At 45.7% G+C, this 27,956-nt stretch overlaps 1 protein-coding gene across 3 annotated transcripts in view; it reads right to left on the bottom strand.

The window, feature by feature from the left end:
* The window catches only part of tbc1d22a (TBC1 domain family, member 22a), a 113,684-nt gene that overhangs the window by 63,805 nt on the left and 21,923 nt on the right, over positions 1–27,956 (bottom strand). The window contains exons 6-10 of one of the 3 annotated variants that reach the window (XM_056424453.1): positions 25,698–25,768; positions 17,766–17,894; positions 15,675–15,737; positions 15,136–15,201; positions 11,738–11,852 (exon numbers count right to left, since the gene is read on the bottom strand). In XM_056424453.1, coding sequence (XP_056280428.1) covers positions 11,738–11,852; positions 15,136–15,201; positions 15,675–15,737; positions 17,766–17,894; positions 25,698–25,768 — 444 coding nt within the window. The remainder of the gene's footprint in view (positions 1–11,737; positions 11,853–15,135; positions 15,202–15,674; positions 15,738–17,765; positions 17,895–25,697; positions 25,769–27,956) is intronic. The other 2 variants (XM_056424455.1, XM_056424454.1) reach the window with 2 other exon arrangements.

Raw genomic sequence — 27,956 nt, 5'->3', positions numbered from 1 at the left:
CGGCTGGATGTGAAGGAAGGTAGGGACACGAGAGCGAGAGAGAGAGATTAGGTTTGTTTATTACCCCATTGGATAATTCCCCCCCCGAAAAAATCTAATCATTGAGACGTTATCCAGTGTCTTCATTTCATAGTTCTTAGAAGTTCCAAGGTTTTTCTTCAAAGTGCACCACGAAGCGCTGAACTTCCACCTCTCGCCGGCAATAAGGAACGAGTTGGGCCGGAAAAAAATCTCCACAATCCCTCCGACAATGTTCTCATCTGCCGCTATCTGCACCATAAGCCATGTGTCCATACATCAAACAGCGGGGCCCCGCAGCCGCTGGCGAGATAACGCAAGTCCTCGACATCAAATGGAATACGGCTATTAATACCATATCTGCCTATGAGCAGACACATAATGATCCCCTTGGCCCCGAGGGAGAAGATGGTATCTCGTACGAGGAGGCGTTAAGTGTGTAACGCCGAGTCAGGCCGCACCGCATTAACTGCTGCTGCCAACGTCTGAGGCCCCTCCCCCACCGATCGGCGCCCCTGCGGATGTTTGCGCGGCACGGATTTGCGTGAAAAGGGTGATTGAGGTTGATTTTTAAACACATCATGGCATGTTATGGAAAATTCTACAGGAGACCACAATTGTTTTTTTCAACCCATCGGCTGTGGATTGATTGACATGAATCAATTAAAGGGTTACATCGGGCATTTCAGGGGCAGAGAAGAAGAGAAGATCTCATAAAAGTTGCTCTCTGGGTCGTGTAGGATCCAGGGCTTGGGGGGGGGGGGGGGGGGGGCGACAGGTATTATTAGTACTTTTTGGTTTTGGAAAGCAACTTAAAAAGACACCACCTGGGTTCCGGGAATTTATGATGGACCTTTTCAAAGAGTAGCAGAGGAATGGATTTATTTGAAAAAAATAACCATTCTTTGAACTTTGATGCAACAAAAGCACCTGGAAGTTACCGTTATGTCACACAAAAAAGAGATTGAGAAACGCCGGTCTGGTAAAAACAAGGTTTTGCTTTTCGTTTTTATCGTGCCACGGAAGAAACGTGACGCAGAGGGAGAGAAAGAATGCCAATGGACACCAGATTGTCCCGAACAAGTCAAGTGTTTGCATTTCAGGACTTTCTTATGATTAGTGTTCAAACAACATTTCTGGAACCAGCCATCCACCACAATGTGCTTCTACCTCTATAAGTGCACTGCATGAGCCGGTTTATGTGTCACACTCCGGTTTCCTGTCGCACGACGACTTAAAGCCAAATGTGTGAAGCAGATAATGTGAAGGACTCAATCACAAATGCTCTGTATATACCGCCTGCCGCCTTTAACACACGCGTACAAGCAAGATGTCCCCTCGAGGCTTGGTAAATGTGCCCGGCTAATGTTCCAGACACATTTGGGAGCGGCGGGAAAAGTTTCTTGGGATGAAGGTGAAGGATCAGTCCATTAAGTCTTCAGTGTGTGTAATCTGCAGACTCCGTTAGGAATAATAAACATTGGGGCGACGAGTAATAGGCAGACGTTATGAATGACAGCCGACACGCGCCGTTGCTGGTGCGTACGGGAATGCATGTGTAAACGCGCGTGAGGAGACGGCACACGCGTGTCCAGATCCTCTGCTTGTGCACGGCTGAGTGTGTCTTTGTGCGCCCATATCTGCAATGTGTACGATGATGATGATGCAACCCCAAACCACCACGCAGCAGCAGATGACGATTTCAATTGCCTCCAATTGCATCAGGTCAAGCGGAAAGCATCTCGCCGGTGAAAGAATGATAAAACAAAATTCATTTTTTTCTTTCTTTTTTGGGGGGGGGGGGGGGGTGACAAAACGAGGAACAGCAACTCGGGAGATCTAAAGCTCCTTGTGAGGAGAGCTTCAGTTTATGGCTTTTTATAGTCAAGTAATTAACTTAATCTAAAAATATTCAATAACCCCTGCGATTATTCACAGAAGATAAATCATTTTTTGACAGAACTATTTCTCTGGATCATTTCAGAGCTCTATTGCTTTTTCAGGAGCAATGAGGAAAATCTCTGGTTGGACGGGGAAATAAGATCAGACCGGATACAGATGAAAGCACAACTATTGATGTTTAACTTTATAAATATATATATATATATATTTATTTATTTAATTTATTTACATACATCCCAAGGCCAAAACATGGAAGGTTCCGGACACGCAATTAAAAACGACAAAACAAATGCGGTCCAATCTTATTGCAAATGGTTGTCTCATGGCTTGAAGAGATTTCCCATTTCTGTAATCGTGTTCACGCTCCGCAATTTTCTTGTAGGACCGAAAATAACCGCATTTGTGTGCTGTGCTCTGATTTTAGTGAACAGCATGCCCCCAAACATTTTATTTTTGTATTCAATTTGTTTGAAATAGCTAAAACACTTCCTCCCTGTACCTCACCTCGCAACACAGACGGATGTGCCTCGGCAACATTACAGACTTTAATTATCGTAAATGTTTCTCATATTATTAATTGTACATGTTGACCCAATAGTAAGAACCATCACCCAAAATGTTGTCCGCCAATATTATAGCAACGCTGATCTCTAGTCCACTCAAATACAAACAGGCAGAATGTACACTCAACTTGCTTTTGAATACTGAAACCTATCATCAATATTTAACCATTTTCATCATAAAACACGTCCTCAATAGGTTCTTTTTTATTTGTATCTGTCAACTAGGACTATGGAAAATATGGTCATGAAGTGCTTTTTCCATCCACACTTTTATACGCAAAAAGAACGTATACATCTGGACACATTTTCAAACCGCTGTAAAGAGTTTCCAGCTTCACAGGAGAATACAACGTGTGTTTTAAGCCGAGGTAAATCGGAGAATATGTGGACGAAAATTATTCTTTTATCCAATTGGTGACCACTACGACTTTGAAGTATTACATGTGAGAATGGAATTCGGTGTGGTGTCTTGTTACCTTGCAGGACTGCATTTCTTTAACGGGGAGAAACTAGTTTGGTGATACTGTTCAGTCACAAATAGTCTTGAAAAGCGACATGAATTAGGATCGTGATGTGGTCATAGCTCGTGACCCTGCCTGGAAAAAAACCCACCCACCTCTCGATGGGAATACTGAACGCAGTAGCCTCTTTAAGGAGAAAGAAAGGAGTAGACGCTGAATGCTGAGTGTCAACCAAGAGCCGAGAAAAGAACATATTTCAGGGGAATGAAAGAGAAACATTTATAGAGACTGAGGGTCAGAAGCACACATCTGATTCAATTCCTGCCCGTCCAAATGCTATTACTCCACCTCAGAAACATGGTGATTGCGTTCTAAACCAAACGGAGGAGTGGAGCCTTGGAAGAAGCTCCAGCGGGGCGAGAGAGAGAGGAGACAGAGACAGAGAGACAGAGAGAGACAGAGAATGACAGAGAGTGACAGAGAGACAGAGACAGAGAGTGACAGAGAGACAGAGACAGATAGACAGAGAGAAACGGCGTCAAAGAAAATTGAAGAACAAATCTCAAACAAACTGCCTGGGGGAGAATCATGCCGACGCCGAGTCAATAAGCTCATCCAATGATTAAAGCTGGTGAAATTAGAGGAGGCAAAAGTTGATAAGGAACAAAGTAGAAAAGACAGTGTTGCCGCGAGACGACAGCAGCTGTGCGCCGGGCATCACTAAGCAGCTCATTAGAGCTCATTTCAGCCGTTAATCAGAGGGAGACGGAGAATAGAAGGCTCGACCAACAGCGGTCGGACCGCTGGGAGAGAGACGCCGATAGCAGTTAACCGCCTACTGGCCAACATCCACTCCACGGACTGCTCGATCCATAGCCAGCCGGCGAGGGGAGAGGAATCACTTTCACAATAAATGCCTTCTAGGGAATCACTCCTTCTTAAATGTAAAGCAGACACAAAAGTCAGCGGTGAGTCGGGCTTGACAGGAGAGTTTTGAAGCCATGACTCAAAAAGCTAACATTTTAATTCTAAATCTAGTGTAGTGCTGCGCAGCTGCTTTTTATTTTGGCATTCATTCCGTTTTAACCTGATATGTATGCACAGTTGCAGATAAAGATTACACTATACTAACATGATTTGCATTATAATAATTGGATTCCAATTGATTCCATTGGTGGGTAAGTGGGATTGTTTTGAAAGGGGGAGGGGGATTTTAGGGCGATTATTAACATTACGTATGACAGAAGACAGTCAAATATTTCTAACATCTTTTTAAAAACACAATAGAAGCGTGTAATTAAAAACATTTTTAAATGAGATAAGGTTCAGCCCTATTAGTTGCAATTAACAGAGTAAAACTTCATTAAGGCGCCCATCTGTTAGCTGACGTTAGAAACAGTAACACTGAAAAGCACCAACATCAGCGGCTCCTCTGCCACCGACTCCAGAACATGCAAAGTCTTCGAGGATTGGCACTTCCTCTGGAGGACCACGCGTGTGGAGCCAATCGTCCCACAGCGGCAGAGCTCTGTGATCACGGGGTGCGAGGATGCAACGGACATCACAGCATGGCGGGGCTCACTGTGCCACAGCTAGAGCTCCGAGCCGGCCGACACACACCACACCAGAGAGGAGATACGAGGCGTGATGCAGAGACCAGGCGGGGGGGATTAGAAGGGCGAGATGGGGGGGGACGATGCAACAGACTGCTGGGAGGGCCAAAAGTGAGAGCCCGGAGTCAAGCAAAGGGCTGCTAACTGCCAAAGTAGGACGCGCAGGGCAGAATGTGACAATGGAGTGGAGTCGCAGAAGTTAAGAAATCCTAATTCAGACACAGTTTCTCGTGTTGTACAGAGTGTTGGGACTCTCCCTCTTACAGGAGGTCTCGGCTGTGGTCTGTGTTCTCTGTGCGAGTCTGTATTCGTATAGCTCACCTCACCAGTCTGAGCCCTGTGTGTGTGTGTGTGTGTGTGCATGTGTGTGCGTATGTGCGTCGCTCCTGCAGGCATTTCATCACAGCTGACTGACAGTATGTTTACATCTTCCAAGCTTTGGCCCTGGATGCCCCTCCTCTGTCCATACTCAGAGAAAATGCAGACACTCTGTGTGCGTGTGTGTGTGCGTGCGTGTGTGCACGTGTCACACCTCTCGACTTTCTCAACTTGACATCCAGCAGAGCCCCTTTTCTCTATTCTGAGGCCTTGTTCAAAGAGTGTGGTTCTATATGGTTCTATAGGTGCAAACACATCGACAATAAAGAAGAGAAGCAATAAGTAGTCGTAGTGGTTTGAGTTTGTTCACACGTGCATTTTAGTCGGTTGGTTGTGCCTGTGGAGCACGAGCTGAGACCCAGTGCAGGAATAATCACATGAGAGCCTGAAATACCTCGTGGAAATTGGGTCACATTTACATTGAAGAGGAAACATATCGATTGAATCTTGTCTTATTTATAAACAAATGCAATGCTTGTTCTATTTGTGGTTATGAAGGAAGATGGAGGGGACGGGCATCAAAAAGAGCAATACGCCTCTGTGATGGAGGTCCTGATAGCGCTCTGTGTGTGTCTTTTCTCCACAGGCTTCTCTGAAGATTTTACCAATGTAGTTCCTTTTATGGCGGCTATGTGCTGTGACAACTATGGCGACAAAGATTTAAAAAATAAATTGGTGACATAAGTTGCACACCAGAGTCGTCCATGCAAAATAAAAGCTGCATTACTAACACTGTTCACCCAGCTTTTTTTTTTTTTTGAGAGAGATTAAACAGAATTTGTGTTCAGCCAAAGCTGCAGTTAGCAAAGGCAGCTTGAAACCGTTTAGTTGAAATGCATCTTTAAAGAACTTTGTGTGCTCGTATGTGTGTTCTAGCAGTTATGGAATGAAACCTAATTAGGGAGTAGTTCCCCTAGCGCAGGGGTAAAGTGCAAAGCTGACACGAGCCTCCTTCACCCTTTTGTGCTTCAGAGTCGACACGAGCCGGACGTGAGCCGGAGACGAGCCGGACGCGAGCCGGACACGAGCCGGCCGGGGTGCGGCGCTGAGAAGTTTGAAGAGACTTTTGGTTCACGACAAATATGTGGTGGGAAAAAATACACCATGGCGGGCGGCCAGTGTAGGTCATTAATGAGAAACACCGAGTGACTTAAAGCTTTCTACTTCCTAAAAGCTCTATGTATAATTTACAAATGTGCCCTGAGGAGACACAAGCAAGTGATGAAGAAGAGCATAAAAGGAACTACTGCTGGTGAAAGCTTCAGAGGCGCCTGAGGAGTCTTTATGTTTTTCACACACACACACACACACACACACACACACACACACACACACACACACACACCTCTCCATCAGGATCTCCATCACACAAGCGTATTGCTCTTTTTGCTGCCCACCCCCTCGATCTTCCTCCCACAAGGACACATCCAAAACCTTTCTGAATCCACTGATGGCATTGTGCTGTGTAAAAAAGACTTCCCTCTTCAAAGCCCTCCTTTAGTACTTCACATTACCTTTTGGAGACGAGACTTTGCTTCTGCTTGCAATAAAAATGCATTTAAATTTTAAAACACACTCAACCTAGAACATTTGTTCCTCAAGGGTTCCTGCTCACTAAGCAAATGGTCCCACTTCTACAGGGACGACCACATGCGTCCACAAAAAGGAAGAAAGACATTTGAGAACTGGTAAAAAAATAATCTTCTCTTCCCTTTCTGTTCTTCTCTTCATAAAAAAATTAAAAAGAGTGGTGACGAAAATACAGCTGCTTTCATACTCGGCTCTGGAGCAACATTGAGATTCACTTGTGGTAGCGTTTCTGGAGAAACATTTCAAATATTAACTCTAAATATATATATATATATATAAATAAATATATTTATTTATTTATCTATATTTATTGTTTTAATAGATTCATATATATATATAAAATATAACGAAAACAGGTCACTGACAGCAAATTTAGTTAAATCCAGAACATTCACAGATCTTTTTTCCATGTTTAAATAAATGGGAAAAAACAAACTTCCCGGTCAGAAGGAAGAGAGCAAAACTGAAGACACGCTGTTCCTCTTTGAACCGCAGTAACATGTAAAACCTTAGCTCGGGCCTTAAAAAACGGAAACCGCGTTGCATAGGAAGCATCGCTTCCCCGCGGTGGCGGACAACACGCTCAAGAGTTAATTGCGGAATTCTTCGAGAAACATCCATGCAGCCGCAGAGAGGCTTTTGCTCGCCCCTTTCCGCCTGCTATGACAAGCAGAGTAGTTTCATTGGATTGGGTGCACCGGGCCATTCATCTCTTCTCTGATCGGAGGAGGGACCGCCCGGCTCGGCCGCTTCTTGACAGCATGGGGGCATTTTCCAAGTCGGTCATTTTTCCCCCTTTCTGAAAATCGTATTTTCCTGCTGCGTTTGTCCCGCTCTGTCATTGCCCTCCCCCTCCCCCTCTTTCTTTCTTTAAAGCCACAATGACCGTGTTTACATGCATTCGAATAACTGGCTTAGTCGGACTGAAATCGAATTATCCGTTTCATGTAAACACTTTTGTTCGACTGTGTGCGGTCCGACTACGATCCGATTAACACCCCTGGATAACTCGATCCGATCCGGTTGATAATTCGACTCTCGCGGCATGTAACGGTGAATTGGATTAGGAACTGGACTTTGCGTCTTTGCACATCCTTGAGATCCCGCCGCCCTCCTCCCCCCCTCCCTCCCATGTCGTGACCCGGAAGTCGAAAGAGACGGTAAGTTGTCACTGCCGGGAGCCTGGCCGGCAGAAAACAAACAAACAACGCCAATAGCGCCATTTGCATTCGCTGTACTCCTATTAACATCATGCAAGAATAGTAGAGGGATGTAGCGTCGCCTTGCTCTCTATTCGCCATCTTTCTCGAAATGTTGATGTTGTTGTTGTTGGTTGTTGTTGGTAGTGGTGAAGAGGTCAAGCGGAAATGGCTGTATCACCACGAGTTGTAATGAAAACAGCGCCACCTATCGTATCGGATATGACATGCTTTCGGCCAATGATTGGAATTACTCACTGCCATGTATATTGGGATAATAGCAGATCCCCCAAAAGATAGCATAGTCCGACTAAAGCAAGATTAGAATGATACCATCATGTAAACGCACTGACTGTCGCGCTGCCAGGAGACACTCAGGCTGCAGTTATATTCCACTACTTTGTTTTCATGCTCGCTGTGCGTCTGTCAAACAAACCCTCACCTCTGTCTCTCCATTTAGTTGTTAAAAGGCACTACCTCATCTCCCCCCTCCCCCCGTCTCTCTAACCTGCTCCCTCGTCTTCATCGCTCTGTCTTTGAGTGGATCCATACTTAAGACACTGGCATGCAGATTACATTATGGATCCGCTGGCCGATCAATGGCTGCTCCACATTAAAGGAGGACTGGCCCTGCTCCTTGGCCCGTCACGGCCCATCTCGGCCTTAATTAGATGACTTTTATTGTCGGCTAATGGGAGAGGCGCTGCACTATGGAAGACCGGGAGGGGGAAGACACACAGAGGCAAAGCAATGGCTCACAGGTGGAGGACGAGGACGATAGACTCTCCGAATCAATTCCTCCCTCGACACAAAGGGGGCCTGCTGGATTGCTTAACAGTCCGGGTGGATACATAACTTTAGTGCTATTTTTCCTTCCCGGGCATCAGATAGAGTTTATCAATAATCTCCCAATTGGAACTTTTCAATGTGGATTAACAGTCAGGCGTTAATGAAAGTTGGTGACAGCGGGGAAATGGGGGAGTGCCGGGTAGACGGAGTGGCTAAGTGGTCGGTCAGTCCGGGTTGCATCATCAGAAGGTAAATGGAGTGTATGGCAGCTGAACTGCAGAGCCAGAGCAAGGCGGTTCTCTAACTCAGAGAAACTAAGTAAGAGAACTAAAAAGGGGGGGGGGGGATAAATGAACTAAAAAAGAACAAAGTGACAGATATGAATAATGGAACAAAAGGAAGTAACAAAACCAAACAAACATATGAAGGAGCAGCTTGTGGGCAGCAGCATGTGTGTGTGTGTGTGTGTGTGTGTGTGTGTGTGTGTGTGTGTGATTAGGTTTGTTTTTCCTGCCCTATCCCTACCTGGGGGCAGGCTATACAGAATACAAAAGAAAAAATACTATGGGAATCAATCAGTGGAGAAATTTTTTGAAAAGAAAAGAATGGTCCACTAAGGCCTAAAGCACAGGTGTCAAACACAAGGCCCGCGGGCCGAATCCGGCCTGTCACGTCATTTTATGTGGCCCCTGACGACTTGAAAGAAAAATATCTTGTGCTTTTATTTTGAAGGTTTCAAATTAAGTGGATGTATTTTATAATATTACGTTTTCTTATGTACACTATTTCTACACTCAAATAAACAATAATCAAATGCAAAGAGAGTTATTTAACAATCTGTTCAGGAGTAGTTTACACGGTGTTAGTTACAACTGGCCCTTTAAGAGGCGGCCATGATGCTGATGTGGCCCATGGTGAAAATGAGTCTGACAACCCTGGCCTAAAGTCTTAATCAGATGAACTCTCATCCACATATCGGCTGTCATTTAAATGCCCACGTCTGTCCACGGTTCAGACTCCAACGTGGCGTTTAGAAGAATGTGTCTTGCCTGGTGTGAAGAACACTTCTAAAGACTTTGACTGCTTCGTCACTCAATGTAGCTCCGCAGGCCATGAGCCTATGAGGGGTTTTTTACCTCTTCTTCTTCTTCTTCTTCTTCTACCCGCTGATCTAAGCCTCTCTCTCGCCGACTGCACTCCTCGTTTACTTTTACAGCCTTAATGGCTACTGATCGGGTCACTGTACCATAATATGAACTATCAAGGCCCGCTTCCAACAACAGTCAATGGTGAGTCCATTAAACAGACATCTGCAGAGTAGACTGTGTGCAGGACATAAACGCACAGGCCCTTCCCGCCCCACAGATACAGGATAATGTGGTGACTGTGGCGTCTGCCGGTCTCATCTGTGTTCTTCTCAGATGCAGCAGGCAGTGAAAAAGCTCTAAAAAAGAAGAAAAGGCACTGAAAGCCAACTCTTCCGTAACAAACTGCAGACAGACAAAATAACCCGGAGCAGCTAAAGAGCCCGATCTTTCCCTCAGGAGTTGGTGGAGACCGAAAACAGAGCTAAATAGGGTCGAAGTTTCGACTTAAATTTGCCAGGTGGCCAGAAAAATGATTCAGAATGAGTGCTGACGTGTGCGCACGCCGAAACATCGGCGTTCACAACTTCTTTCAGCTTAATTCCACTGAAGAAAAAGAGTGGCGCCAAAACATCTGTTAATGCAGATTTATTCAACTGTGGTGAATAAGTATCAACGATAACCTGCTGGCGTTCGGAAGCAATTGAGCATTCTTCACTACGAATAGTCCTCTGATTCGACAAGAAGGATGAGAAAAATAAACAAAAGGGAATCATTACAATAGTTGTTCTCGTCGCCCGAGGCTGAGTTTCTGAAGTGCGCAGTGTTCTCGCCAACTCGGGATTGAGTAAAAAGAAAAGGAAGACACATGGACAGCTCTGGTGTTCGGCCTACAAACGCCTTCCAATGGTACTATTTTTAGACTTGTTTGTGGAAGAGGTATTCAGCCAGCACGTGTACATCGCCCACGGTGTGTGTGTGTGTGTGTGTTAGTTTACATTTCTAATCATTCCTTAAGAAATGAATTCTGACTCGAGAGAATTAGCTATCCTCTTGCTCTCACCACACGGGAGGGAGGAAAAAGGAGAGGGCACTGCAGCAGAAGACATAAAAATGGATGGCAGGAGAAGAAGGGGGCACGAGAGCGCGACGGCGTCTCACGCTTCCTACGCCTCCCACAAAAAGGAGCAGAATTAGTCCTACCTCATGAAAGAGCCGAAGCTCTCCGCGAGAACACACAACAACAACAACAACAACGCGGCGCACACCAACCCCGCATGCGAGATGCCAACCAGGCACGTTTGAAGAGGGTGCCGTGTGTGTTATCCGAGGCTCAAGGGAAGTCGGGGAGTCCAGCCGTCTGTGTGTGTGTGTGTGTGTGTGTGTGTGTGCTCTCCACCACTCAGCTCGTGGGGTCCTAATTGTGTCGCTGTGACCACAGTTGGAGTGTCTGGAGCTTTGCGGTTTCCACTTTGGAGCGCGTTCCGTGAGGCCTCGACGGGCCAAATCACAGCGTAAAGAAAACAGTGAATATAGCGATTCCCACTGGCTTACCATTTAGACACTTTCTCACGGATTAGCACAGGAAGAAGAGGAGTGTGCAGCTACATTGCTTCTTAAAATAACTGGAGAAAAAAAAAAACATAACAACTCCCAAAAGGTGATTGATAAGGTTTCCTGGGAGAATAAACAGGGGCCTAAAATATTGTTGGTGTTCACCCTGAAAATAACCCAATGGAGGATTCCAGAGCATTAATCAAATAAGTTATGGACCTCGAGTCATTTTGTTTTCAAAAATAAAAAGTTACAAATAACATGTGGCAGGTTCAAATACAGACACCGTCCTTCATTAAATGAAGAGATCGACGAACAGGAGACGACTGATCTTCACATCAATATCACATAGAAGATTAGAATAGAATAGAATAGAATCAGCTTTAATGGCCATGTAGGTTTGCACATACATGGAATTTGACTCCGGTTACACTTTGCTCTTCCGTACTTATACACACACAATATACAATAAGCGGGATAAATATAAAAAATACATTAAAGACAGTAGTCAAAAAGTGCAGATGGAAGAGTCTGATTAATTGTTCATCAGGGTGACGAGTGGAAGTGGACAGCGGGGGCACTTACCGATGTACTCGAAGACGTAGACGACGAAGAACGGCGTGACCAGGTCGTTGATGCCTTGCACGTAGCCGCTGGCCGGGTGGCGGATGGCCCAGATGAAAAGGATCCGCTCGAAGATCTTTCACACAAAACGAGAAACACAGGGTCAAAGAGCGTCACCGTGCAGACCGGAACACGATGACATCACTAAGGCACAAGAAGGTGGCGCGTCAATAACGACGAGAGAGGAAGGGACTGTGGCGACGGAGCAGCTGGAAGCCGGGACCCGGCAATTTGTCAATCCCGTCAAATGTTCACGAGATAAACCAGTTAACCGGATCGATTCTTCATTTCCTTTAAAAAAGGTTCCGCCGATAATGCCGCACGTCCACTGACAGCCAAAACACCGGGCCTTTTGACGGGTTGTAATCATAGAAGTGGACATTTTAAGAAGTGAGCGTGTGTGTGTGTGTGTGTGTGTGTGTGTGTGGCGGATGAAGAAGGAATTTAGAACAAAGCCAAGCTGGTGAGGCGGGAAGCAGCCAAATGCTGTCGGAGGGAGTCTGGCAGGAGCACGGTGGATGTGGATATTGATTATTTTATTTTGTTGCCGATATCGTCTCGCTTTTAACTCTCGACTTTGCGAGAGCAATCGCCTGGCGTGAGAGGCTCACGATGAAAGGTGCCCGTTTGGTTCGTAGCACTGGACCTTTATGGACCGGCAACACACAGAATGACGGAGCGAGACTGCCGGCGAGGAAATACAGATTAAACAATTCAGGATTTTAATCATTTAAAAATAAAAAAAGGAGTCTGCTTTGCAAATGAAATGCATTTAAACCGTCCGCTAGACTTCAAGGAGACGACGACGCACTGTTGGAAAGGCTGACTGTACGTATTAGTTGTGTGTTTCCTAGAGAGCTCCACAGGGTGCCTTCAATGGCACCTCTATATTTATCGTCTTTAGTGAAATGAGAAACACACACACACACATATCAAATGTGCTTTCCATTTTCTCTTTCAGCACAGAGCAGCACCTCAGTTGTTTTGCTCACAAATAAAAATAAAAGATCTGCTTTGACGTTGGTCTCCTCCTCACTTTGTCTCCGTCTCTTCCCCTCCTCCTCCGTCTCCTCCTCCACTTTCCTCTCTCGCCCCGATTCTCAATATTTTTGCACGGCATACACTTCCAGCTTCGTTATCGGTTTAATGGTGTCAGACCTCGTGAATCAGGAGGCTTGAGATGTTCAGCTTGTTTTGTTTTTTCTCAAATGGCTAACCCTTTCTTATGAGTTGGAGACGTGTCACGTCCTTTTCACTTTTCTCAATAACCTCGCAGCTTTTGGTTTTATGGCGTCTCAAAGTTTGTTCGTCGGCGAGATGGATTCGAGACTCTCCGCGTGACGACTCTGGCTCCATTAAAATTGTCTCCAGCCCCAGAGGAGCAGCGATGAGGTTATTCTCGAGGGGCGGGGAGAGAAAAAGATTGGATGCAACAAAATGTTTCTTATGATCTCTCGTCAACACACCGTGGGTTTGCTCACTCAAATATCATCAAACATCATCAAACATCATCGCTTAAAGCGTCCGAGGGGATTCCTGCATGTGAGCCGGGTAAATCTTTCTTTTTCAGCCTTTGCTCACAAATGGGAAGCAATAAAGAAATGCATTCTTTTCGCAGTTGGGAACTTGTAATTGCTGATTATCAACTTCTCGTAAAGGCCGAATTGTTCTCCTTAACGAGAAGTAAAAACAACAAAAACACTTTTATCCACTTAGGAAATCACAGCAGAATTGCTCCGATATCCCTCTCTTTCCCCCGAAATAGAAAAGACTGCTGACTGCCTTCCTTCTCGACTAAATCTTACTGGCGCAACAAAACAGTGAGTACAATGAAGCAGAGGTGATTTTCAGGTGGCGGTGCGGCAAGCATACTCATATGAAGGAGAGGGAGAAAAAACTAAAAAGAAAACAAGAGGGCTTTTGGAGTCGGTTGCATACCAAACAAATGTGAGGCGCACGCCGCTTGAATATAATGCTGGCTTTTCTTTTTGCATTCAAAAGGAGGGAAGAGTTGGTGTGTCATGGGAGAGGGGGGGAAGGACACATAGGGTAGTAATACATCCTAAACGTCCCTCTTGTCTGATCACATTTCCCAACAGCCCCGAGTGGCATCCCGTGCCAGGACGCTGCCTGTGGCGCTGTGTGCGACTGCGTTTGTGGGTCAACGTGCTCGTGCACGCGAGTGTGTGACACTGGTGAAGGCGTGCGCGTCTCCCCCGCTGTCCCTTTGTTCATTTAAACGCGTGTACACATGCGCTCGTTTGTTCCCTCACACTTCTGTGGAGGCGTACACATCGGAGAGCCCCGGCCACCTCGTTAGCCAATGCCTCATTATTGGATTTTTTTTTCTTTCTATCTGGCTTTTCAGCTCTCTGCTTCTCAGGCCGCTGGTTGCGTGTGTGACAGGACTACCCAGAAGCACCGAAATAATAAAGATGAACCTAACTTCGTATAAATGTTGGGGAATCAAGTTAATTTCAGTGTTAAGTTGTGCTGGGAACCTGCGCTGACGGTCCCTCAGGCCGGCTGGGACCACTTCCCACACCGTCGCAGAGACTAAAGACGTGCACCACATTTACATTTTAAGTATTTAAGTAACTGTTATCCAAAGCGGCTCACAGCGATTTACTTGTTGAGGATTACAGTAACGTATGCCTCGCCGTATGTTTTTTCCTAATGTGCCCTAACGAGCGCCGATTGTTATTGTTAGATAATTAGTACTCATATGCCCTAAAACGGCCGACTGCAACAAGAAATGCTTTGTTCGGTAGCAAAGAACGCTCGCTGTGTGTGTGTGAGTGAGAGAGAGTGTGAGAGTGTGAGCGAGTGAGAGTGAGTGTGAGAGTGTGTGTGAGAGAGAGTGAGAGAGTGTGTGAGAGAGAGAGAGTGAGTGTGTGTGAGAGAGAGTGAGAGAGTGTGTGAGAGAGAGTGTGAGAGTGTGTGAGAGAGAGAGAGTGTGAGAGTGTGAGAGAGAGAGTGTGTGTGAGAGAGAGAGTGAGAGTGTGTGAGTGTGTGTGCGTGAGTAAGTGAGTGTGATCACATGCACGACTGCAGGAAGTAAATAATTCTATCTACAACCTTAGTGTGTGCCTCTGTGTGTGTGTGTGTGTGTGTGTGTGTGTGTGTGCCGTAGCGAGGGTTTTTTCACATTTCAGATAAACTTCTTAACCTTTAAAAGCTACGGTGATGTTGTTTCTAAACCTGACACTCGTCACTACCGCCCCACAATTTGATGTCACCGCCCAGATCTGCCCAAAAGCGGAGGGGAGGGGGGCCTGCTACGTGAAGTGGCGCGTGTGTGTGTGTGTGTGTGTGTGTGTGTGTGTGTGTGTGTGTGTGTGTGCACGAGCAGGTCTCACCTCTTGGACAGAAGCTTGTTGAAAGAGAGGAATAAGAGGATTAGTTCTCGGTATGTCAATGTGAATCTGCAGAGAGAGAAAGAGAAGAAAAAAAAGACAAACACTGAAGCAACGGGCAGGTTAGCACAGATCTGGACATCACGGACAGAGACGGAGGGGACGGAGAGAGAGCAACAGTTAGAGGATCGGTGTCCTTGATTGAATGCAGACGGGGGGGGGGGGGCTTCCGGTGATCTGAAATGGATAGCAGAGGTGGTCCTGAATGCATGAGTGCAGACGTGGAGACGCCTCTGGGATAGTTTGTGCGTGAGAGTACATGTGTGTGCGGGACCACGTTCACACCATTTCAGAGAATGTCTGCCCCGCACACGGACGACACGGCGGGCAGACACATTCATCGGAAGGGAGCCAGACGGATGCAGGACAGCGGGCTGGCGCCAAAACCGGTCCAGGACCGGACGGACCGCTTAGTGAGTGTGTGTGCGGCCGGTTGCCGACTGGACTGACGCAGTATTCACGGTCCGCTCTGTCCACCTTACCTCTGTCACCTTTGGCTGCAGCGCCAAAGACTCAGGACCCATCCTGGGAATATCTATGTGGATCTGACAGCGACATTGGAGAGAAGGGTGTTAGAGAGACACACACACACACACACACACAATTCAATAGTACACATGTAAACCTGTTTTAGGCTGTAAGATCTCCCCAGGCAAGGGGTGATAGATATATATTCCTACTGTATAGACCAGGGGTGCTCAATACGTCGATCGCGATCTACCGGTCGATCGCGGCGTAGTATTGGTATTGGTAAAAATTGGCCCGGCCCGCCCCCCCTGGAATTTTCTCTATAGCACGTCTTTGTTCTTTTATTAAACTAAACAGCCGTCTGTTGTTGATCGTCTCTCCACAGCAGCATGTCATTTCTGTCTCTACGTGTCGCGTTAACACTTCTCGGCTCTCCGTCTCGCGCGCCGCAGAGTGCACGCATCGGGACCCCCCCCCCGTAGTATATAATTTTGACTGTCATTTTATAAGTAGCTCGCATGCTGAAAAAGTGTGAGCACCCCTGGTATAGACCCATGCCGTTAGCCACAAAGGGTAATTAGTGGGCAAAGTTCTGCGTTTCCTTTTGGTTGGACTGAAGCTGGTGTCATACATGAGCCGAATGAGCACATGCAATACTTCATCTACGTGTGCGTACTCATTGGCATGGCTGTAAAGGATTGTACTGCTCATCCCAATGGGGATAACCAACCCTCCATGCCACTCTCTTGCATTCTTCTGCCCATCGTGGCCCAATATGGCTCCAACGATGCCGTGTAAAAACTGTACGCAGCGACTGCCAGCTCACAACGCCACGCCAAGGTTGAACGAGTCCAACAAACAGACTGAAAGTAAAATGGTTTCAGGCGTAGCCAGCCTGGAGCAGAACGAGGCTCTGCTGCTGCGAGTGTGTTTGAGGAGATTTTCCTCAAGTATTTTATACTTGATGGCGTCTCAACAGTGAAACTCAATCCGTTGTTTTGAACACACAACTCTGACGGACATCCTCTGATCTTTCTTCTTCCATACTTTCTCCTGGGATGGAACTAAAACAGGACCAGTACTTCAAAAAGCTCTCGGTGCAAGCTGGGACTTCTACAATGGCCAAACCCATATGCATAAACACACGTACACACCAAAGCTGCTTGGGCAAGTCACCACCAACATAAACAGATGTATAAAAGAAACAGATGTACAGACGAGAAGAAACACCAACTATGTGGAGGACCATCTAATGTAAGCATAAAAACATAAGACGTATCGACCTGTAATGCGACCCTTAAAATAACATACACGACACAAAATACATACAAACCCACCGCCGAGTGCAAACCGACATATGTACAAACACACATAATCACACAAACACAGAGAGAGTGAAAAAAGTCCCCCCTTAAAATCTCTGCTCAGACCGCCAACACAGAGTGTTGGAACAAGCAGCTTTTGGCAGAAAAAACATGCATCAAGACGCCATCAAAACAAAGTACGCCAGCTTCCTGGCACAGGGCAGAGCAGATCACTGGGAAATTGGACAGAATTTGAGAAATGTTTGTGTGTGTTGTGTTTTATTTTGTTGTGAATTCAACATTCCACTTTGATGTTTCTTAACGGCTCGAAATTGATGGAAAGTAGTCAAGTTCAGAGCGTGTGGGGTGGCGGGAGAGACACAGAAAGTAAAAGTAGATGTTATTTTCAAAAACAAAGAAGAAAAAGTGTTCATTTCCGCAGCTCTCAGAAGCTCGTGGCCGTCTACTCTGAGCACAGCTCGACCACGCGCCCGCTGTATCAACACAGAAACACAGGCGCACAACAGACAACAGCTCTACGAGCACATGAGGGAGGAAGAGGAGGAAGCATGGCACTGGTTCCAGTCGTCCTGTCTGCGGGGCCGAATCCTGTCAACACACACACAGACACACACACGCGTCCCGCCTGCACGGAGGGGAATACATCGGTGACGAGAAGCTGTTCTCGTGATTGAAAACTCTTTCGTTCAGTCATTCAGGGTTCCGGGTGTTAAAGTGAAATGTCAAAATAATTGATTAAAACACACAAAAGGAGAACCACTGGACTGGGCGCACGTGTACCTGTCGGTATGTGTCCTGATGGTTCTCCTCGTTGCGGGAGTCGTAGTATTGCTGGATGAAGCCAAAGTATTCTTGTCTCTTCCTCTGCAGGACGCTCTCTCTCCGCTCTGCGTTGGCTGGGATGTAACCCTAGAGGAGGGCGAGAGAAGGACAGAAGAAAAGGAGTGAATACATTTAAAAAAATAAAAAAAGGAGCGAAGAGTGAAGATTGTTGTCGCTCAGCTGGAATTCATACACAGGTTCTTCCTCTTTTCTTTTTTTACACTTTTGTACAGATTATAAAAACCATGTGCTTCGGAGGTTCTGCAGGTGGATTCTGTTTCCTTTGAGCGAGTCGTCTTCTGCTCGCTACTTAACGGGCTCTCAGTAAGCAAGCACATTTCCCCCAAAATGGAAAATGATTGCTCTTGTCAAAAGTCTTACAATCCAAATCGCTCTAAAATTATTATTATCAGTAATCTTTTAATTAAAAATTGCCCTGAAGGTCAGTATTGTGCTATCAACATGTATTCATCCTGAAACCATTGCACTTATTCTAGTCCATGCCCCTCTACAGTCTCCGGCGATGGTCTCCGAGCTAATATACCTGTCTATGTGTGACATGGAGACGCGCTCGCGTGGTCACATGGGACTCATTAACTCAGCTGCACGGATACTCAGTGAAACCGTCTTCTCCGTGTCTGAAACGTTCATTACACTTTGTGTGTCTCTCTCGTAATTATTTGTCTGCCAGCGTGTACCATTTAATGAGCCTCTAGGTCTTAAGAACCTTGGCTTTAAGTCTGCCTGCCAAACTCCATCCCACACCAAACTCCTGGGATTACACGCTCTGTAAATGACACACTTCACTTTGCACAGAGAACTTTCTGCTTCTTGACCAAGTGCTTTCCGGGCCTCTTTTGGGAGTTACCTCAGTGTGTGTGTGTGTGTGTCAGAGAGGGTTCACATTGGGTATGGCATTTGGGAAAGTGTGCGTCCTTCTTGTGTAGTCAGGCTTATGCAATGAGGAGAAAGTCAACTCCAAACTGAAGAACAAATCTAAAGTCTATTAAAAGCGAGCAATGGGACTCTAAAATATTCACAAAGTGTTGTGTATGAAACACAACTCAAACATGACAGTTGGCTAAAACAATTCATGAAAAAAGCTGGAATGTGTCGCGCCGCTAGACCTGCAAAAGACCCTTTTTCACATTTTAGATTTAGGAGAAGTTAGATGTAAAAAAAAAAAAAGAGCTGCAATGGTTGTTGAATAATCAATTAGTGAATTGACAGGAAATGAATTGCCAATTCTAATTCTAAAACTATAGTAAACAACAATGTGGAGCCTAATGTAAAACAGCGTTACCACTTTTAGGCTAAAAGTTAATAGTTTGAGGGTTTTTTCTTTGACGTTTGTATCAGTCGATGTGAGAAGAATCCTCTTTTTCCCTTTTGACCGCGCTGACCTAAAGAGAATGAAGTGCTTTATTGTTCCGCTATGTTAGCTGTAAAAGATCCGCGACCGTTTGCTAAAGCAGCTAGCGGTGCGGCTGAGAGCTGCAAAGGTCAAACACCTGCACGCTGCCACCTTAGAAAGAGATCCTGGTGTCGACGGACAGACGCTGCAGAGGTCAGCGCTCGGGCTCTCCATCGCTCCGTCAGTCTCTTACAGGTATTCTGTCGTGACATTCAAATTTAAACTCAGCATTTCTGAATTTATTATTCTGAGAAGTCAAATCTGAGAGCAACTATTGTGTTGTGGACTGACTTTAGTGAAATCCAACTGAACCCATCGGCTGCACACCAGGCTTGACGTGGCCAATAACGACCATGTGTGTGTCTGCTACAGATATAATGTGTGTGTGCTACATATATGTATAAATATGGGTGTGTGTGTGCCATCTATGTTCGTCTTTGTTGTTTTTTGGAAGCTGGCCACCCCTTTTTGGTAAAAGTGAGCATATCTGAAAAAAACTGTCCGACACACACACACACACACACACACACACACACAAACTTTGCAGAACTGTTTGGGAGAAAAATATTTTTTCTTTTTAATGTATTTTGTATTTGCTTACACAAGGCCCCCAGAGAAGCCTGAAGAGCCCAGAGTGTGTTGCAGTTGGCTGACACACACACACACACACAAAAATGTTTACGCAAAACACGTTCACTCCAAACGACGTGTGTGTCTGCTTTGACCTAAAGCACACGCAACGCCAGCCCCATCCATCTCCTCCAACATCAATACCACCATCATTCAAAGTATTTGTCACTCTTTCTTTGGGGACGTGCACTCTGCCAAACGAGGGAGAGGAGAGTGTGTGCGTGTTGAAGGTTAACGGACAGCTTCTCAGAGGCCAATCACACTGCAGCTGCATTACTGCTCGGCAGGACACACACTCGGGGGTGGGGAGGACTATAAAGAGGACACAAGTGGTGTCACACACACACTGTGCTGTGGGTTTTTTATTTATTACTGCTCTTTATCGCTAATAACCGGGTATTGGAAAACTGGAATACTTCAATGTGCCAACGTGTCAATATTAGTCTGCGGTTTATCGGATTATCCCGGCTTGTAAACTGCAATAAATAAAAATAAAAATTCCCCCTGGGGATGAATAAAGTACCTATCCAACAAATATAATTGTACATTTTTTTAAAGAGAAATGGTCCGAATGGAGAGAATGCAGCGATTCCTCCTTTTAGAAAATAGAGGCTTACAGAAAATATCTTGAAGTGCCGAAGAAGTGTAATTACGCTTGAACCCGAGTGACTAATTTCCATTTCATTTGTGGTCCACTGGATAAAATAGGGGAGCGGAGATTCTTTTTAGTTTTTTCATGCAGAGATGAAAGGCAGGAAGTGGAAGGCAGAGACTTCTCCGCATGACCGGCCAGCGGAACAAAAATGTGGCAGCGCAAGTGCTTCCTCCAGCTTCTTGTTAATCAGCCTACAAAAACCTCATCCCGTCGCTCTCCATTGCATCAATCTACTCCTCCATCCCTCCATCCCTCTAATGGATCCTCCACTTCAGTAAGCTCTGTGAAAGAAAACAAAACAAAAACATATGCTTGGGGAATCCATTTGGGGAATTTACAGTTTTTTTCCCCAGTCTTCGTGAGATCTAAAGTGATTTCTGCTTAGCAGGCGCACATCGTTGTGGAAGCAGACTGGAAAACAAACAGTTAACTTCTTTCTAAACGGCTCTCGTCGCCTCTATACTTACAACTCGTACGCAGAGTTTCACGACTCAATTTGAATTTGTGAACATGCACGTGGGAATCAATTTCAGAACTGCATGACTTGGTCTTCACTCAAACTTCAGGGCACCATTACCAGAAACAAATAATGAAAGACTACAGTTTGTAGGCTCTTCTGGGGAGAGGAGGAGGAGTCAGGCTGCCGCCTAGTGGCTCGGCAGATTGTGTTCAACTGCTTGTTCCCAGCTGACCTGTGAAATAAGTTATTGTAAGGAGGCTTTAAATTAAAGATTTATACTTGACCACATGGCCTCAGTGTGGTGTATTCATCACACTTGATATAGCGATAGGGCGTTTTAAAGAAGAACTTGAAGATGTTTTTTTATTCTCAGGGCACAAAACAACACTGCCCTCTCTGACCGGTCTGCGTGTCACACTAGGGTGGCGGTCAGTGCTTTTTCTGGGGGGGGGGGGGGGATAACTTGAAAATGAGTCATGGATTCATGAGTTTGGAGATTCATGATGGCCCTACGTGGAAAAAAAAGGAAATATATTCATTCCTTAATCTAATCAATAGAGAGTGCATTTGCCTTCACATATATACTATCTAAATATTTCCCATGATGCTCGGGTCTAAGTCGTGGATATCGAGATGTGGCCGTTCTCATCCACTACAGTTGAAGTGTAGGAACGACGTGTTCTACCCAACGTGTGAGGCCTCGTAAGAAACACCACGAGAGAAGTTCCTCCCATGCAACACAAAGAAATTAGAAGAGAAAAAAAAGAAAGTAAAAAAATCATTGCACTTTTCTCCCAGGCAATTTAATTATGCGCGCTGGTGTGAGGCAACATTTAAGCAGAACAATACTTAAATGTGTCCCTGCTGCCGCTGCATCTCATACAAGCCTTTAGCTTTGCTCAGCCAGTTGGTTTTTCTCCTCTCTCCCCACTTCACATTTAACAGCCACACTCCATTAGCAAATGTACATATTGCCACGGGCTGACATTCTTTCACAAAAGCAAGGGGGGGGGGGGAAAAGCCATTTAATTTTCTCCATTCTCCTTCGGGCTCGGACACAAAAGGCACTTCAAAATAATGAAATAAAAACTGTATTTTTGTGGAAAATCATAGTTCGACCGTTTCTAAAGCTGGGGGCAACCTGTGGAGCCTCTTGATCAAATAAGGAAGGGGGGGGGGGGCACTATGCAGGGAGGCTAATCATCACTCTTAGTGGAAAGTTTGCTATTTTTAGTATTATTTGCAGAATAAAGAGTTTTGCACGTTTTCTGCGATGCGGCGGAGCATGAGCACCTGCTCCTCGTCTGTCAGGTGAAGAGGAGTGAGGCTCAAGCATGGCTGCCGGAGGAGAGGAAGTAGTTGGTGCACACTGGTGAGCAGGAGAAGGGCACCAGGGACACCAGTATTATTAGGTGCTCCCGAGTTTATGGAATACAAGCGTGAGCTGAGAGTCTGAGTGTGTGTGTGTGTGTGTGTGTGTGTGTGTCTGTGCGTGTGCCGGACGGGGAATAGATTTCTCTGAGCCTGATCCCTCCTATCTATTTCTCCACTGGATCGTGCCCCAGACAGGACAGAGAAGGCAGTCAGGTGTTATGACACTTCAGGAGATATGATTGCTCTCGACACTGTGCCCACTTTTCGCTCTAATCCAACCCTTGGATTTAACCTGGGGGACGAGGCAGGCACTCGAAAACCCTCGGGGGTGGAATTTGAACCCCCCGCTGTATATTTATCAAAGTCATCTGGACATACGAGTTGGGGTCCATTATTATACTGTATTTAAACGTGTTGAAATCAGGAAAAGGGGAGGAAGAAGAGACTAAATATCTCGGCCTGTTGGACAGCAAGGCAGCAGTTTTGTTCTGGAACAAGACGGCTCGTGAATCAAATATTTTAAAAGTAGCTCTTGGCGAGCTGCGAGGCTTCGTGGCGCCGAGAAGACACGACAGACGAGTAGAATTCGGCAGGAGAAGCCTCTGGTTTGATTTCTCAGAGTTCTGCCGGCGTTCGTCACGTACCGTTGTTTCGTACTTCACCCGGCCGAAACTTTGGCACGCTCACTCTCAAATCTAACGGGATCCACGAGCACACCGGCTCCACATTGTGACGTCTTGAGAGGAAACGGTTACAGTGAGGAGGAAGTGCCCCGCGGTCCCGCCGCAGATTGTATTGAAGGCGTCATAGACCAGAGATACGCGTCTTGGTTTTAGACGTCATCACTCCCAGCCCGTCAACACTAGAATTAATCGTCGGGATGTGGAAATCGCTGCCATCGCACGGACATCGAAATCAATAATGCGCTGAGCTTTGAACGCAACACTGATATGTTGTGTGGAGAAGCCAGCGGCGCCCTCTCTGTCTGAGGTTTGCGCTTGGAAAGGTCCCCTTTGTTTTTATGGATCTGTTATTGAGTCGATTTTTACTTTCTCCTTCGTCTGTACGGTTGCTCCGCTCAATCTAAAACAGAAATATGAAATGGGGCGATCGAGGTCTGGCGCCGTATCCCAGGCACCCAACAGAAACGTCCGTGTAACAAACAGTTGTGAAAGAAAGCAGAATCCCTCCCTTCTCACAGCCAGCCTGATCGTCTCTTATCAGCTCGATCACCAACCATTATTTTTTCTGTATGTTTTCTTATTTGTATTCGACGTTATATTTAACTTCCTTGTGTGTGTTTTTACCTTGGCATTGAAAATGCGGAAGGTTATGTTTTATATTGTGTTGTTACTGTTGCTGCACAACGTATTGCCGCTTTGGGGACGTATAAAGTTCTACTGTGTGGGGCGACTGTGGCTCAGTGGTAGAGCAAGGCCGTCCTTCAATTAAGGGAATCGGAGGTTCGATTCCCAGCCCCGCTAGTCCATGTCGATGTGTCCTTGGGCAAGACACGTAACCCCAAATTGCTCCTGCGAGATGCGCCTGCGGTGAATGAATGATGAGCTCCTGTAGAGTGTGACTGACGACATACAGCGTGTTAAAGCGCTTCGACTGGTCGGAAGGCTTGAAAAGCTCGATACAAGTACAGTCCATTCACAGTTGACTGATATTTAATACACATAGTGAATATTTTATACCTAAAGATTTTGGATGAAGTATGACTCGTTTGACATTTGTCAAACTCGTCTGCATACTTGCCGAGAGTTAGAGGAGACGATCGATACCACTCTCGTGTTTGTGGGATAAATATGGAGCCAGACCCCAGGGGGCCGTTAGCTTTTATGACCAAAGCTTAGCATAAACACCGTTAGCGTGGGGAAGCGGCTCGGCTTACTCCCTCCATGTTCACAATTCTGACTACGTACACGTCTACAGCTCTAAAGATGCATTTCCCAAAATGTGGAGGGTTTCCCAAAACCCTTTTTCTCGGCGGACTGTCCTCAGCGCTCGATCTGTGGCAACGTTGGTAGCCCACCCGACATGAAACCACCCATTTGTTTACGATTCAATTATTTACTCAAGCATAGTGTAGAAATACACTGTTACAAGCAAGAGGCATGCATTAACGATTTTTAATGTTGGAGTCGGTAAAGTTGGAGCCAAGTTAAACTGCTTTATACGCTTAATAATTAGGCTATATGCCACTTAATAATTAAAACATCATCAGTGTTTCCCCTAGGTTTACAGCTTCAGGGGGGCGGGACTTGGGCCGCTGCTAGCCATGTTGGTGCCCTAAACTTAACTCCTTCACGATGCCCCCCTGAGATCTGAGAGGGACCCACGGCGAGCGGCATCGACAGGGGGTGTGTGTGGGGGGGGGGGGGGGGTTCTAGTGAGAGTGTGCTCACCTGTGTTTCTGCGCGCATCGGGGCAGAGCGCGAGACGGAGAGCCGAGAAGTATTAACGCAACACGTAGAGACAGAAATGATATGCTGTTGTGTAGATACGATCAATAACAGACGGCTGTTTAGTTTAATAAAAGAACAAAGACGTCTTTAAGAAAAGGACCTTACATAACTTCTGTTGTAATCTGGCGCTATAGAGAAAATTACAGGGTGGCAGGCGGAGATTTCAGGGGGGCGGGCCGCCACCCTGATAGAATGATAGGGTAAACACTGATCATAGTTTATTTAGATTTTGTGTTGAAGATTTCTCCTCTGGGGAGGTTACAAAGTATCCTAAGTAGTACTTGAGTAACCTAAATGTACTTACATTACACAAATGCTATAACGCAAAAATTCAATGGGGCGTACACACACACACACACACGTACAGACACACACCTTTTAATGGCATCTTTTCTGCGGCACATTAGCTATTGTGCGGTAATTAATGGGAGATGCATGGCGTTGAAAAAGCAAGTCTTCTCTCTGCAGACTAAGAGCCGTACAGCACAACAATGGCTTAATGAGTAAAGACACCGCGTGTCTCATGAATAAATTATTTGCGCCTCGCAATTAATTTTCCCCGTTGAAGTTTGGAAAAAAAGCAGGACTGGTACCAGTCTTCATAAATCAAAAAGAGGGATGGAGAGAGAACGTGACAGCAACTTTGTGTGCGCCTTAAATCCTTTGAAATGCTTTTTTCTTCTTCATTTGTTTCGATAATGTGTGTGTGTGTGTTTGATGAATCAGGGTATTTACTTGCATTTTTATGAATGTGGTTAAATAGTTTTTTGCTTTAAAGTGTGCCTGTAAGTGTTATTATGTTTTACACAAGTCGAATGTACATTGTACGCACGCACGGCATGCGTGCGAGTGTGTGTGTGTCTGTGTGTGTGTGTGTAAAACTTACTGAAAGGAGCTTCCACGTGATCGGTCGGACCTGTCGTGGGGTTCCAGACCAGCTGAGTTTCCGTAGCTCCTCTGTAAAACAAGAACAGAAACACCATAAGCTTTGTGTTTTAGATTCGGTTTATATATACAAATATGTCGATCTCCCCCTGCAGCTCGACCGATAAATGACAGGAGGATAATGTCGGTATAAGCTATAGCCAATATTATCCATCAATATTAGCTCATTTATGCCCATGTGGCATAGAATGGCAGATTGTGGCACCAAAGAGGTCATTTAAGTGATTCTGACAAGTCAATCATGACATAAAGTTAACCTGTTCATGTTGGTCCATAATATTGATAATTAAGAATGTGATTGCTGCACACTGTAAAAACAATTTGATCTTTTAACTGACATGAACTAACAAGCTTCCCATGTATAACATGCAAATGCTCCCTGTAGATTCTTGATTCATTGCCTGTGCTCCACCCGCACCAGACTGCATGGTAGAGCTGTACGGGGAATTAAAAATATTAATCTGACGTATCGATATCGGTGTCAGCCTTCAAAAAAATCCACCCTCAGTCGAGCTCTCCTCCGCTCCCTCATTTTGACTCATTCTGACCACAGATCAAGAATAATGCGATAAACAGCCAAAGAGATATTGAGATGGAAGTTGTCAAAAACGAGAGACATATATATTATTAGAACTACATAAAAACAGGACACACAAAATCGTTCTTGGATGCCATTCAAACAATCAAGCAACAAACCAACCATGACTTCACTGTCAAAACGCCCAGCCCTGTCGCTCTTCTGCTTCACTGAAATGGTCTTGTGGGTCAGAAGTGGATTATTAACTAGATTCTCTCCCAGCCGGCCACCTCGAATGTAAAAATTAATCTGGGAGGTGAGAAAATTGAACTTTCAAATTGGCAAAAGAGTAGGTCCCGGTGGGTCCATGAAGACCCATAAAATAGGGCTTAATGTCAGCTGCTATACAGACCACCCAACCCACTCTCTCTGTAACACACACACACACACACACAGAACAGTGATCAGACAGGAGATGTGGCTTTGTCTTGTGGCATTTAATAACCTGCGTCATCTACATCAACCCCCTCCTGGTGAATCAGACATAATAACTAGGCTAAAGTAAAAAAGGAGTAGAATTTTTCTTCCTCTCATCGAGGTGCGCCGCCTTCTTTTTAGAGCTTTTTTTCTCGCAACACGCACACATCAGCTGATAAACTAATCCCGGAAGGAGGTGGAATCAATGAGTGGACCTCGACGGCGGAGGACCGGCCAGCTTATGATGTACACGGTACCTGTTGGCATACGTTCTTCGCCAGTAATACCTAACAACTAGTCGGTTCCCGGATGAGAACATTAACTCATCCATTATTCACAGATAGGTCTCCCTGTTCCCGGGCCCTGCAGGTCTACGGCTCCCCCTCCCCCCCTCCGCCCCCCTTTCATTAGCAGTCAACAAGACGAGTTGCCACAGCCGAGCCGAGGCAAACATAAAAACACAATGGACATCTCTTCACGTGTAATTGCGCCGTCTCCGTTTTAGCATTCCGGGAGAGCGAGGGGGGAGACGGGGGAAATGGATTTCTGTCCATAAGAAATGGCACTGCCTTTATATACTTTTGAGGTAAAAAATATATATTTATATATAGAAATATATGAAACAACTGTAGCTAATGTATAAGCCAAATTCTCCCTCGACTCATCTTCAAGGCAGCGGCTGGGAATTGATAAGCCCTTTGCTCAGAGTGAACGGTATTGATCAGAGCTGCCATACGACTCGGCCTCGCCTGTTCTTCAAGGCAAATGCAATGGAGAGCCAGAGACAGATAGCAGAATAGGAAATAACAATCAGCTAAACAGCAGTGGGCTAAGTCCATTGGCTAAATTGAGTGGAACGCATTAGAGCTTGTTCAGCTGATGGGAGAAGCTATTTATTCAGTATAGTTCCTGTGCATCTTCCACTTAGGATTTCTCCCGTACCTTCTCCCCGGTGACTTTAATTATATAGAAATTCAATACGGTGATGTAGTGCAAAGCACGGCTCTGTTGGATTGGAGGGAGTCGGAGCCCCACAGTATGGAGAGCTTTCAGATGCTCCAAGGTTAGTACTACCTGTGTGGCAGCGGGTTGCATTGAAAAAACACGGAGGAAGAAGGAAAAAATAGGGCAAAAATAAATAAATCTCTCAGATATGACACCGGCCATAAAAGTTGCAAAGTTGCTGCAGGTTTTCTACAGATTCTC

This window comes from Pseudoliparis swirei, chromosome 10 (genome assembly GCF_029220125.1).
Source record: "Pseudoliparis swirei isolate HS2019 ecotype Mariana Trench chromosome 10, NWPU_hadal_v1, whole genome shotgun sequence".
Lineage (NCBI taxonomy): Eukaryota > Metazoa > Chordata > Actinopteri > Perciformes > Liparidae > Pseudoliparis > Pseudoliparis swirei.
This window is presented reverse-complemented; position numbering and strand designations above follow the sequence as displayed.